General features: G+C 32.1%; 1 protein-coding gene across 1 annotated transcript; it reads left to right on the forward strand.

The window, feature by feature from the left end:
* Positions 1-1,944: 1,944 nt before the first annotated feature.
* Positions 1,945-12,838, forward strand: LOC111712546 (tudor domain-containing protein 7). Its single transcript, XM_023487191.1, has 12 exons — positions 1,945-2,048; positions 3,317-3,352; positions 4,249-4,306; positions 5,392-5,447; positions 5,646-5,712; positions 7,065-7,126; positions 7,917-8,153; positions 8,546-8,605; positions 10,153-10,240; positions 10,808-10,899; positions 11,488-11,544; positions 12,760-12,838. Exons 1-12 carry the CDS (start codon positions 2,014-2,016, stop codon positions 12,836-12,838), a joined length of 927 nt encoding a protein of 308 aa, XP_023342959.1. The 5' UTR covers positions 1,945-2,013.
* The last annotated feature ends 103 nt before the right edge of the window (positions 12,839-12,941 follow it).

A 12,941-nucleotide genomic window follows, 5' to 3' on the forward strand; every position in this document is an offset into this window, starting at 1 on the left:
ACTTTTAGTAATCTGGCAGCACTGGGTCCCAAGTTAGGAACTGAACAGCTCACAACAAAGTATAATTAACTAAACTATAACTTTGCATCCTGACATCGTTGACCTTTCATATTTCAAACTATAAAATCTGCAAGGTCAAAAGGTCTACAACATTAAGTTACGAAGATTTAGAGTTAAAATAATAAGAGTTTGTGGCAAGTGCTTAGCTCTTTTGAATTTTTTTAATTATTACTTATCCAATTTGAAATAAAAATTTTGTTCAGCTTTGAGCCTGTAACGCCAAAGTTGTGTGTTCGATTTTTTTCTTAATTGTGAAAACATACATATTTAAGTTTAATTTTTTAAACCTCCTTAGGTTCGTTTACTTGATAGTGAACACTGAACTGAAAGGAACCCTTTATCCCTTCCGGATCATTATGATTTTTATTTCTAATCCCCATTTAAACTTATAAGTTTACCTGGATATTTATTACCTTGTCTTCTAATTCATTCCTCACTCAGGTAAGCTTGATCCATACTTAAATCTTAGTCCACATAATTAATCCTTCTTGGTTTCCTGGATTTTACAAAAATAGAAGATATAATAAGAAATAAATAAACATGAAGCAAACTGAGTTCTAGCCACAAACTCTGATTTTCTTATCTCTATATCTTTACAACCCAATATCGAACACCTTTGATATGTATAAAATAATCTGAAATTTTTTTTTCTATTTCATTAAGCAAAAATGTTGCAAAAAAAACATTTAAGACAAAAATTTTTAAACCCTAATATTCAAATGTGCAAATTTTCTTTAAAGGTGTCTAAGCAAAAATCTGTGCAAAATTTCTTTGCAAAAATTGTGCAATCTGGTTGCTTTTGTTATATGGCTTCCTAAAGAGCTATTGACTGACTGAGGACTCAGGCAGTAGGTATAAAAGCCTAGCTTTTACCCTTAACTAATGGGCATGTGTAGTTGGAAAATTTAAGCTTCCTTTTTGAATCATCACAAAATTAAAAACGATAGGGGAATGTCAAATTGACCCGGTTCCCTTCAGGGAACCAATCATCCCCCCCCCCAGGATAAAAGGGTTAATTAATATACAGATGTCATTCGTTGCTGGATGTAAACACAAGAACAAGCTATGAATAATAAAATATTTTGCTATTTAATTGAACATAGAGCCCAGCCCTTCAACAATTAAAAAAAGGTAACCGCCAAAAAAGTCCTTCATAAAAGTTTCCAGCAGGGGCGGACATAAGGATTCTGTAGGGGGGGGTAAATATTTTTAATTTGGCGCGAATCCAAATATTTTTTTGATTGTGACTTTAAAGGATGTATTTTAGTTTTTTTTCAAACAAGATTTTTCTCTGTTCTTTTATTAGTCATAGAAATAGAGGGTCTGGATCCTGGAGAACGTTTCCGGACCCAACCCTCTATCAATTTTGTACATGACCACCAATTTTCAGCATCAATATTATTATTTATTTTTATTATTTTAGGGTTAGGTTAAATTAAAACAATTTCTGTTCCGAGCTTTGCGGCTAGGACAGGCTATGGTCCCGAGCGCCGCAGCCAGAACAGGCTAGTAGGCCGGGTTCTGCGGCCACATCACAAATTATTTCCATGTGATCCACATGAGATCTATGTACCAAATTGATAGGGGGGGGGGGGGGTCCAGAAATCGTGCGCTGGGAAATTACCTCCTCCAATGAGGGAGTCAAAAAACTTAAGTAATGTCGTCTTCTCTCAACTTAAAATTATAAAGACTCTTATTCTTACGATTTTTACAGCCATGGCTGCAGCGCTCGGCCCTCCAACGTGGCTTAGCCGCCACCGACTTTTCCCTAAGACCTTTAAACTTTATTTTTTTTGTAGGACTTTCAATGTCAAATTTAAGGATTTTATTTCCTTGTGGTTAGGCCATATATCTTGTTAAGGTGCATGATATGTACAAAATTGATTGGGGGGAGGGGGTCTAAAAATGTATTAAACTTGTTTATTTCGTCAAAAGTGTTAAGATAGATTTAAAATGAGCGACCTGGAAGAAACCAAGTTATACATAACGTAAGTAGAATACACGAAGTACAGACACTGAACTAAATTTAACTAAAAAATATCTAAATAAGGCGCAATTTTTACGAGAAAATTGAAAACTTTTGAAGGTTAAGTGATTACTATTTTATGCTGCATAGATTAAGAACGCAATTTACAGAATTAAACACTTAGAGATACAAAAAACACAATGATTGTTTCCTCAGTTGTGTTCTTACTTCTTTTATAAGAAGGGTAACTTCGAATTTGATCATCAGTCTCATTATTTTGAATTATGATTTAACACAGTTTTGTATTAACGATATTCATTTATGTGTTCCAAATAAAATAAAATTCTAGCGACCTGAAAGGTGAAAAAGGGTATTTTTTTTTGGGGGGGGGAGAGAATGGCCGATTCATAACAGTAACCTTGAAAACTATGTCTAATAATAAATATTGAAGACATTGTTTCTCTTTTTCTAGGTTTAAAGTGTTTAATTTGGATATTTTTACTGTGTTTCCGCGGCAGAGAACGCACTACTGAAAATAATTGGTTATACAAATTGATAACACCAATATCTCATTCCTACTTGATCAGACAAAGCTTCTAAGGGTACCCATTGTGAATTGGGCATTGTCATGTTTAATTGAAAGCTTACTTTAAATTACGTTTACAGTAAGGGGGTCGATTTTTCCAATTGCACTGTACGTCTCTCGGAATTGGAAGAGATTCAAGATGCAAGCAACAATTTCAAAGGACGATTTATAGAATTTATATAAGTATAACAATCATTAACGCAAACGGCGAAAAAAATGCGTCGAATGGCGTATTCAAAGACCTGTATTGAAAACTGAACTCAGAAATGTTGAAATCATTAAAATACGTAAAAAAAATAAAGATGGTGGCAAAAAAATGATTTTGAGCCAAAAATTAGGCCAAAATCTAGAAAAAAATCCGATTTTTTGATACGATGAACGTTCTTAACGAATTTGAAAAGGTAGCCTAGGTTGTCGTCTTCCATCAAAAATCAACAAATACCGAGAGAGTATCAAACAATTTTCAAGATATCGATACGAAAACAAATGAACAGTAATCATCGGATTCTCACACATCTTTAGATTCCCATATCGACATAGTCATTTTCGAATGGCAATCTTAATTTTACAGAAAAACTTTTTTTCTTTAAGTATAAGCCAATCCATAGGCCATAGGCTAATCCAATACTTACTGACAAAATTTAGATTTAAAAAAATCTAAAATTCGGCCCCCCTAGTTTACAGTTCCATTTGTAATATTTTAGGAGTGTTCTGCTTGCTAACGGGACAAATGGAGTGCGGTAAGTTTTATTCTCTCAATGTTACAAGGAAACCTATTAAAAGGTGGAATATGAAGACGACTTTTAGACTTCAGTTATATAATTTTTGATATATTATGAACATGAAATACAAGACTGGTATGGTAAACACTAATCCATTTCACGTTGATTTTTAAGCTTTAAACCCTTTTTTAACTTTAAATATGTACACTTTTGATTGTCGTCTTTCTATCCCACAGTATTTTTGGTCTTACTATATTTCCGTTAGTTTAAATATCATGAAATAACCTTTTGCCAAAAGAAAACTTATAATTAATTTGTAAAGTTTGTATAATGGGTTAACTCAGATTTTAGCCTATCATAATTCAAAAGACTGTCCTTGTAATTTCTAGTTAACCTCCATATAAGTAGAGACATGCCTGATTCACAACTGATACTCTTAACATCTTTTCTGATTAATTTGGTGGCGTTTTCCTAACTTAAAGTGTTAAATTCTGACGATTTCTTCAATTGTTTTTAAAGCAAAAATCTGCAAGTCACATGATAAAGAAACTGCAACTGAAAAATATCAATTTTTTAATTGTAAATGATAGATATTTTATGTAGTTTTATCATACAAATCTTATAAGCTTACCATTGTGAACACTGTTACGGAGGGTTACTTGAAATAACAAATGAAAAAATTGAATCTTTGAAATTAAATTGAAATTTGGAGGACTTCTACGCAGTTTATAATTCCGACACATTAGCGTATTCTTCCCTTGTTGTGCGGAAAAATAAAAATAACTTTTTGCTTTGTTTGAAAAATTGCATTGTCGACAGAACTGTATCTGTACAAATTTACATGCATTAACCTTTGGGCTTTTCTAAAGAGTTCCTTAAACCATATGTTGATTGTTGATTGTTAAATATTTTAGATTAAGCAGTTTCTGTCAGGATTATGAAAATATATGCCAGGAGCCTGTTCCATTTAAGGTACAATCATTGTCGTATATATCAAGACAAGGAATATGACTTTCGATTTAAATTTTGATTACTACAAATCTTTCAAACAGTGTGGGAACACGACACATGACATGGAATCAAAGAGAAGGTGTCAACGTTCATTAATTTTTGTCCTTATTGAGTTTTTTAGGTTAACAAAATTTTTCCCCTGAGCTGGGGTGCGCTCCTTACTTATCTATCTACGTTATTTTATACTTTTGTGCCCCCCCCCCTTAAGAAATTCCTATCTACGGGTTATTTAAATTAAATTTGAACGTTTTATTTTCAAAACAAAAAATTTACAAAAAAGCTTTTCTCTTTCAATTTTTTTCTGATTTTTGTAGCCTTCAGAGGTCAGCCCTTAAAGGGAAATATTTTTTTCCCAAGCATTCCCGGTATCAAACTTCAGCCATATCGGAGATGGTCACTTACATTATTTAACAAAAAATTCAAATTGTCCCTTTGTTTTGGTATGACCCTATCCCTTTAGAGGAGATGTTTTGGTTAGAAGGCAAAAAATGCCTGATGAAATGGAAGAGTGCTTAACAAATTTACATTTATTTCATACTTTCCCTTCAATTTCATCTCCCCTCCATTCCAATTTTGTTTCCCTTTCCTTTCAACTTTTTTCTCCCTTTCCTTTTCTCCCATCACTTCAATTTAAATGGATATTTAATGGATAAAAAATGTTTACAAAAACGTGCTAAATATTAAAGTTGTGTAAAAGTATTTTTTTCTTGCGACATTTTTGTACCTTGATTTAAACCTCCCAAGAACCTGAACCATTCGAAATAGTATACAATTTTTATAAATAAGGAGACCTTGAAAAGTTGGAACATGGATATAGATCATAATTCAACATTTTGCCTCTTGACAGCAAAATCATTGAAAGGGAAGGGGGGTTGAAGAATGCCCCCAACCCCAGCCTACTTAGGTAAAAAAGCCCAACTGACATACGGTCTGATATTAAAAATTCGCTGTTAGAAGCACTGTATTAAGTTTGTTTAGACAAGGATTTTCCACATTTTAACATTTTAATTACATTTAAAATTAATCAATATTTTATTTATTTTTAGAAGTTTGGGTTCTCTAATCTGGAGACATTTCTCAGAAGCATCCCCGAAACCTGCAGGTGTTAAAGGGAGTGGTTGTGAAACCTGAATGAGGGGTTATGATGAATTGTTATAATAATTTTCTTTCCACTTGATACGTTTTACCTTTGAAACTCCTATGGATAAAGTTCGCTACTTACTCTGAGAATGAACTCTAAGAGCCATCAAAAATGTTGGCTTATGTCTCAACCTTGAAGAAAAATTAGATTTTGATTTAGGTTAAGAATGGAGAGAGGAGAATTGGTGGCTCACATGGTCCGAACAAATGAAACTGCGTACGTTGTGGTGAGTCTTGAAGGTTTTATATTCTCAGAGAAACCGTGCTTAGGATACATTTCATTTGATGCGGAACCGGATCCTGGATCAGTCTTGGAAAAAAATTGACCCATGAGATCACTAACTAACAATCTACACATATTTGTGCTTCTCTTTGTTAGGTTGAACTTTTGGAACTTGGATCCGGAATCCGGATACCGCTAAAATGTTATGGAATCCAATGAATTCTGATCCAGATCCTAAGCACTTGAGGGAGTTATTTAAAAGATTTTGACATGTAGAGGAAAAATGAACAAATTGGTTTGCGCTTAAATTAAATTATTTTATGAAACTATTGTGTACTTTATCATTCTTCCTCACTTCATCGTGAATTTAATAATGAACGTGCTATAAAGTAATCATCGTGCGATAAAGCTAAGTTAGCTGTTAACCTGCGCTGCAACTCTTATATCAGAATTAATATTCAGAATTGTCGTATAGACCAGATTTTGTTTAAAGAGGATTATCTTCTCTATACGTAAAATCCTCTATATTTTTGTAACCAGAATTATTTCAGTGCATTCACTGATAGAGAAATACAGCTGTGCAATAAAGTTATACAAATCATTTATTTCAAGATAAGAAGACAGAAATAAATGATATTATGATAAATGATAAATGATATATGAGCTATAAAGTTTTGGTTGGTTCCCGGATTTACTCATAAGAATTTAGGATATTTCCAAAATATTTATTTTAATTGAAATTAAAATAAAATTGAAATCAGTTGAACTTATATTTTGACTTCTGCTTTGTTTCTAAGCTTATTTGGTCTAGAAATAGCCATATGTTTCACGAACGACGTGCAATAAAGTTTTTGGAATCGCTAAAGCTCGGGATAAAATTATATCTAAAAAGGCTTGAGCCTACTCCATAAAGAGAAAATTTCTTTCCAAAAACTTTATAACACTGCAAACCAAAATAACAGTGTTATAGATAGTTAATGATGTTTCAGATTAACACAAAAGTGTTTTTTTGTAATATCACCGAAAGGATTTTCACACAAATAATTGTGCTAAATTATTACATTTTCCAAAAGTCTTAGGTTACAAAAGTAGTTTTTACTAGTAAAGATTATGTCATTATGTTTTTTATGATATATAGATTTTTTATAAAAATTCACATTAAATATTTATTCTGCTTGATTGTTGGAACTTACATTTACCACAATCTTCTCTTTTTATACCAATATTTTTAACTTTCAATGTTCTGGATCTTATTTTGCAAATTAGTATCCAGATTAATTGGCGATAAGGGTGTCAGCAGAGCTTTCCGGATACTTATCACTGTTTTTAGTGTTATCTTTTATTAATATTTTGTAGGATATGCAAGAGAAAACTCCAATTGCGAGGAAAAAGAAGAAGGGAGGAAAGAGAAATTTTAGGTACCCGTCACCCCTCCCCCAGCCATCCTTTCGATGCTACTGCAACTAAAAAAATTAAGATGTAGGAAGACAAAAATGGGTTTTCTTAATTTAATTTGTTCGAGGTTAGTTAAAGGCATATCAAAATTACGTTCTTAGCTTTTCAGAATTGAATTAATTTGGCTACTTTTTTTTAGTGGGTATTACAGTTTAATTTAGATAGTTTTATTGTTAAACCCCTGAATTTTAATTCTGTTAATTGATAATTTTCATGTTTTTTGATATTCTTTTGTGAAGGTGGCTTTGGAGGTTTTGGTCCAGGTGGTTTTTCAGGAACTTATTGAGGATATTCGTATGATACTCCCTACAGCTGTACACAATTTTTCAAGATGTATGCGGCGAGTGTTAGACCTATATCATCAAATTGGAGGGAAAATATTTACTGTATTCCGAAAAAATGTAGCAGTAAACCTATTTTTTTCTGGAAACACTCCATGCGTATTGACCTTTTATTATGGAATCATAAAGTTATTTCACACTTCTCTAATCAGAAAAAGAAATTTAAAAAATATTTTGGTCGGGTTTAGCTATTACAATCACAACAAATCGTAATCCCAGGCGTCATGTTTGATTTAGTATAGTCGCTTTGAATTTGAAGTTTTGAAGTAGGACTCTCCTAGAAGTATTATTTGATGCAATTTAAGTTACGCTTATCACTGAAATGTGATAATTATTTTCTATATTGAAATTTGTTGTCTACCTATTTGTGGAGTTAAGAAGGTCTTTTTGAATCTATGTTGATTTTCTTAAGTGGAAGTGGCTATGGAGGTGGCTATGGAGGCGGTTTTGGAGGAAGTTTTGGTGGATATTCCTCAAGTATGAACAATCCTACTCCGTTCAAGAATCCTTACAGCTATAGAGCTACTTTGGCGAGCAGTAGAACTTCCTCATCTAATGGTAGTTCTACTCCAACAAGTAGTAGACCTACTCCTGCAAGCATGAGACCTGGGTCACACAAGAATATTGGATCGTCGACTGTATACTTTAGGTAACATAATCTTGATAATCTATAGATTCAGTTTTCTCAATACTAATGATAAAAATTTGATTTTCGGCATCTTGTTAACCTGTTTTTTACGTCATATGATAGTCAGTCATTTTTTTAGCTAATCCAATCTTAATCTGATTGATCCGAAAATGATTTGATCTAATCTGATTTGACCAAAATATATTTCCTCTTAATCGGATTTTTTATCTTTAGGTCTGCTGTCAAATTCTTAAAGAAAATCATCAAATCAAATGTGTAAAATTCGGTTTTGATTTTAGTCAAAAAAATCTATTAAACATTCATTTTTATTTCCACAATTTTTTTTTCTAGGATTGTATGTCACGTTAATAAATTTATTATATTATTCAATGTTTTCAATATTTATTATTTAGTCCCAGTATTTCTGCAAATGGTTTATCAAAACCTACTCCAAAAGATTCAAACCAGAACAGGTTATAACTCTTAAAACAAATTATGTTAGTTTTTTATATGTCTAACATTTTTAATTGTTTAAAGTGTTTCCGTATTATTCCCGGTGAGACGTATAATACCCTGGGTAACGTGGCACTTAATTAATTTAACTAAATAAGTGTTGCAATATTTAAAAAATTTTACTTTATATCTTATTGCTTTTTTTCCAATTATAATACACAATGATTTTTATTCAATTTTGAAGGAGTTTATCACAACTAGTAATTCCCGTTGTAGGGGGATTACGTGGCTTTATATGAGACGATAGGAAAAATAATACCCTTTATTAAATGCATAAGGATACATAGTTGCATAGTTAATATACATAATAAAGATAATAATATACTAATAAATTCATGTATAACATGAAACGATGCATAAATATGTTATAAATATCAACATATGAAAATACAAAGTTTATATACATAGGATGCAAAGATGCATAGACTTTTATTAGAAATACACACAAGTTTAACGGCTGCATAGTTAGCATAGATGCTGCATAGACTTTTTAAAGAAAATACATAAAAGTTTATATACAGCTGCACAGAATGCATAGATGCAAACTAAGCAGCTGAATATAATTTTGTATGTATTTTCTTACGTAAATCTATGCATCAATGCTCCCATTTCGTTTATCAATCTTGTATATTGATTAAATCAATGCAATTAAGCATGTCTATGCAATAAACTCGTTTTTAACTCAAATGGTCTCATATCGTACCTGGTATCCCCTACAACAGGGCGAAAAAGTGACTTTATGGCCCTACAACAAGCCGAAAAAGTGACTTTATGGCGCTACAACAGGGCAATAAAGTGACTTGGTTACCCTGCTGTTAAAATTTCAAATTTCTCACCCAACTTTTCCTGTTTTTGGGTGATAAAGTTACTTTATCACCCTACAATAGAGTGATAAAGTAACTTACAAGGTGATTAAGTAACTTCGGCCCGTATTAAATAAGTTAAGTAAAATTGAATAAAATTAGATATGTGATTGTAATGGGTATCATGTGTGCATTAAAGATTTGTTGTAACTTTTACTATTTATATAAGTATATTCACACGTTACTACGTTCAGTGTAAACATATTTTGATCTTAAACAAACTAGAAAAGATAAAAATCCCTGCAAAAACTTTTTCGCACAAATAATACCCATTACACAGACATATATATATAGATGCACTGATCTTCTGAATTTTCCAATGATATCTTGTTATCTGATTCACAAAGCAATTGCTGACGGATTTAACATAGTTAACTGCTGCTTTATGATGTTGGCTCTCTGTATCTCTGTAGGAAATTTTCAAACTTTGCTCTAATGAAAAGGACTTTGGATTGTGTATCTGTAATGTCGAGCTTATCCCTATTGTATGATGGTTTGGGATCTGGTGTGCCTTTCGCTTCATCTTTCATTGGTACTAGAGAAGTTTGATCTGCCAGTCACGGATAGGGTCACCTTCTGGAGGCACAATCCTGTTTCTGTGGTTTGAGGTTTTATGGGTGTTATTGTAATTGCATTGTTAAAAGGACTGAACCGAAGGGTAACTGGGAGGAATATGGACGGAAAGTGGAAAAACTCCTGGAAAATAGAAAATATGGATCTCTCTCCGCTGATGTAAGTCACAGCCAGAATTTTATGTAAAATAATTATTTTCTGGATTTAAGATGTAAGGGAAAATTAAAATTAAATATGGTCAAAATAAATTCATTTAAGACGGAAATCAATCCTGCCATTTGATTTCCAACTCCTTATACCCCCTCCCCTTTAACCTACAAAAACCATTACCCCCTTTCTCCCAAGGGGGGTAGGGGAGGCTTGTTTTTTGTTCAATAAGATTTTAAGAAAATATAATTTTCAGAATTGTGACATTTTGTAAAATTCTCTTGTTCAAACATTTTAATCTTCAATCCTTAATCAACCTTAAATATATTTGGAATCAGATAAGCTGGATCCTAAATATTTTCTCCCTCTGGATCTGAATTTACACATGTATAACAGCAGACTAATTATTGTCTTTATTTCTTCTAACCAAGAAATGTTTTTAAGAATTTAAAATGAAACAAATTTATTTTCATAAATGTATCAATCTTAAAAGACTAACCATCTTTGTAATTTCTCTATCTTTGCTTCAAAAGATCAAATAAATGTACTTTTGTTCCTGAAAATATTTTTTTATTGAAGGTTGAGAGAACTTATAAAAGTGAGTACAATGAAGTCCTACCTAAAGATTGGGTGGACGTTCTAGATCAACGTCTGATCAAAGTGCTGAATAGGTATTTAATAATTACTTTTTATCTCTTCATTACTGGGAGATAATAGGGATGCAAAAAATAAACATGGGTTTATATTTTCTTAAAAAATAATAACCCCACCCGTTTTGGAAAAAAAAATTCCTCAGAAGTTACGTAAACAAATTCAGTGTTTTTCTGCTGAAATTTATTTAGTAGGATAAAAAGCTCCCTGGGGGGGTAATTCTTAAAAATGAATACTAGGGTGGGTTCATTTTGGAACCAAGCATAGAGTAGAGTTCTAGTGATACACCTTCGCCTAACTATTCTAAGACCTTTGCAAAAATATTTATCAAATTTTAAAAAGTGTAAGCTGAGAGCCATTTTATGATAAAAATAGAAAAAATAAATCGCATTTATTTATGAATTTGTATAAGGTATGGTCTCTTTCTGGTTAAATTGATAAACCATTCCCTACGAAATCAACTTGTATGAATTCTTTTGATTTTACTTTCTAATTTTTATAAATTTGTGGAATGGAAAAAGTAACCTTTTTATAAATTTGTGGAATGGAAAAAGTAACCTTTTGAATTGTGACAATGGAATATTTTCTAAAATAATATCTTTGTTCAGTTATGACCATGGAAACAAGCATGTTCAGATGTTGGAACCTAATGCAAGAATTTACAGGTGAACTTCATTAAAGGGGGGGGGGGTCACCTATTATTCTTCCTTTCTGCGAATGAGGTCACAAAATTAAATTGCGACAGGATGCTCACCTATAGCCCTTTTTTCCCGCTCCCAGTCGCGTTTTGTCTTGCTGCAACGTTGCTTTTTTGCAATTTCCTCCTTAACTATAACATTTCGGACATACCTGCTGATGTTTATCTTCTCTAAAAATGTTTTTGAAAATGAGAAGTTCAATCTTTACCAGAAATTACGCGGAAAGGAAAAAAGACGGGTGTGGTGTTCCTTCCATCTCCTTCAATAGTTGAATCTTAAATGTTTTCTCTCACTTAAAGGGAGTGACCGGCTATGTAAGGTAGTTGAACTGAGTATGCAGTGTTTTGGACAAATTCTTCCGGATTCATTTGAGACATATTAAACTTTTTAATGATCTGTAAATCCTGAGTTTTAGTGCAAAGTCGACGTTCAAAACTCCTTAGTGGATGGATACGTTTTCAGAATTAGTTTTTATAAATTATTAAATAACGACGACATAAAATGTAAAAAAATGTTCTACAATAAACTACAGACGTCATGTATAGGCCCATGTTGAGAAAAAAATTAATCTTATCAGCGAAAATAAGTAACCTTGTTCAATTATTAGTTTCTATTTTCTCATTATTCTGGTTTCTCATTATTTACAGAAAGAAGTTTTCCATAACACTGCATACTCAGTTCAACTACTTTACATAGCCGGTCACTCCCTTGAACGACAATTAAGGCCACAAAATCTTCTGAAATTTTACAGATTTTGAATTTGTTCATGTAGTCTAGTCTAGAACTTGCATGTAGATTTTTAGAAATCTCTGTCGACGGTTGGAATGCCCGGAGCAAGCTATTTTGGGACGAGGGTTTGAACCCTCGCCCTTGGATCTGAGTAGGGTTTAAAAGCCGAATAAATCGAAGGTTTTACATATTACGATCGAGTTGTCGAATCTAGAAAAAGCATGTTTATTTTTAGAAATCCATGTCAAGTCCACTTAACTTTGTAGTTTAGACTTAAAAAAAGCATTTGACTGCAGAATCTGAAAAAATAAAGGTTTTCCGTTTTTAAAATATACTTAATACCTAAGGCCAGTGATCAGTGTTATATGGTAAGTTTAGCTTATTCATGTTTTTAATTCTAAAAATGGGGTTGATTTTCAAAAAAGTAAACAAACTCTGTTTTTTACATTTTAGTGAATCAAAACCTCTAAGCTTTACATCTGACGTCCAGAGTACGTATGAACAGGTAAATTCTCATCATTCTTTAATGTAGAATAAATAAAATTTTGTTATTAAAAATAATTATTTACATCAAAATGAATTCTATGAACCACTTGTTCAAATACTGATGCAGAGAACATAATTTTAAAATTCTC

The sequence above is a fragment of the Eurytemora carolleeae genome, unplaced genomic scaffold, assembly GCF_000591075.1.
Source record: "Eurytemora carolleeae unplaced genomic scaffold, Eaff_2.0 scaffold1272, whole genome shotgun sequence".
Taxonomy (NCBI): Eukaryota; Metazoa; Arthropoda; class Copepoda; order Calanoida; family Temoridae; genus Eurytemora; species Eurytemora carolleeae.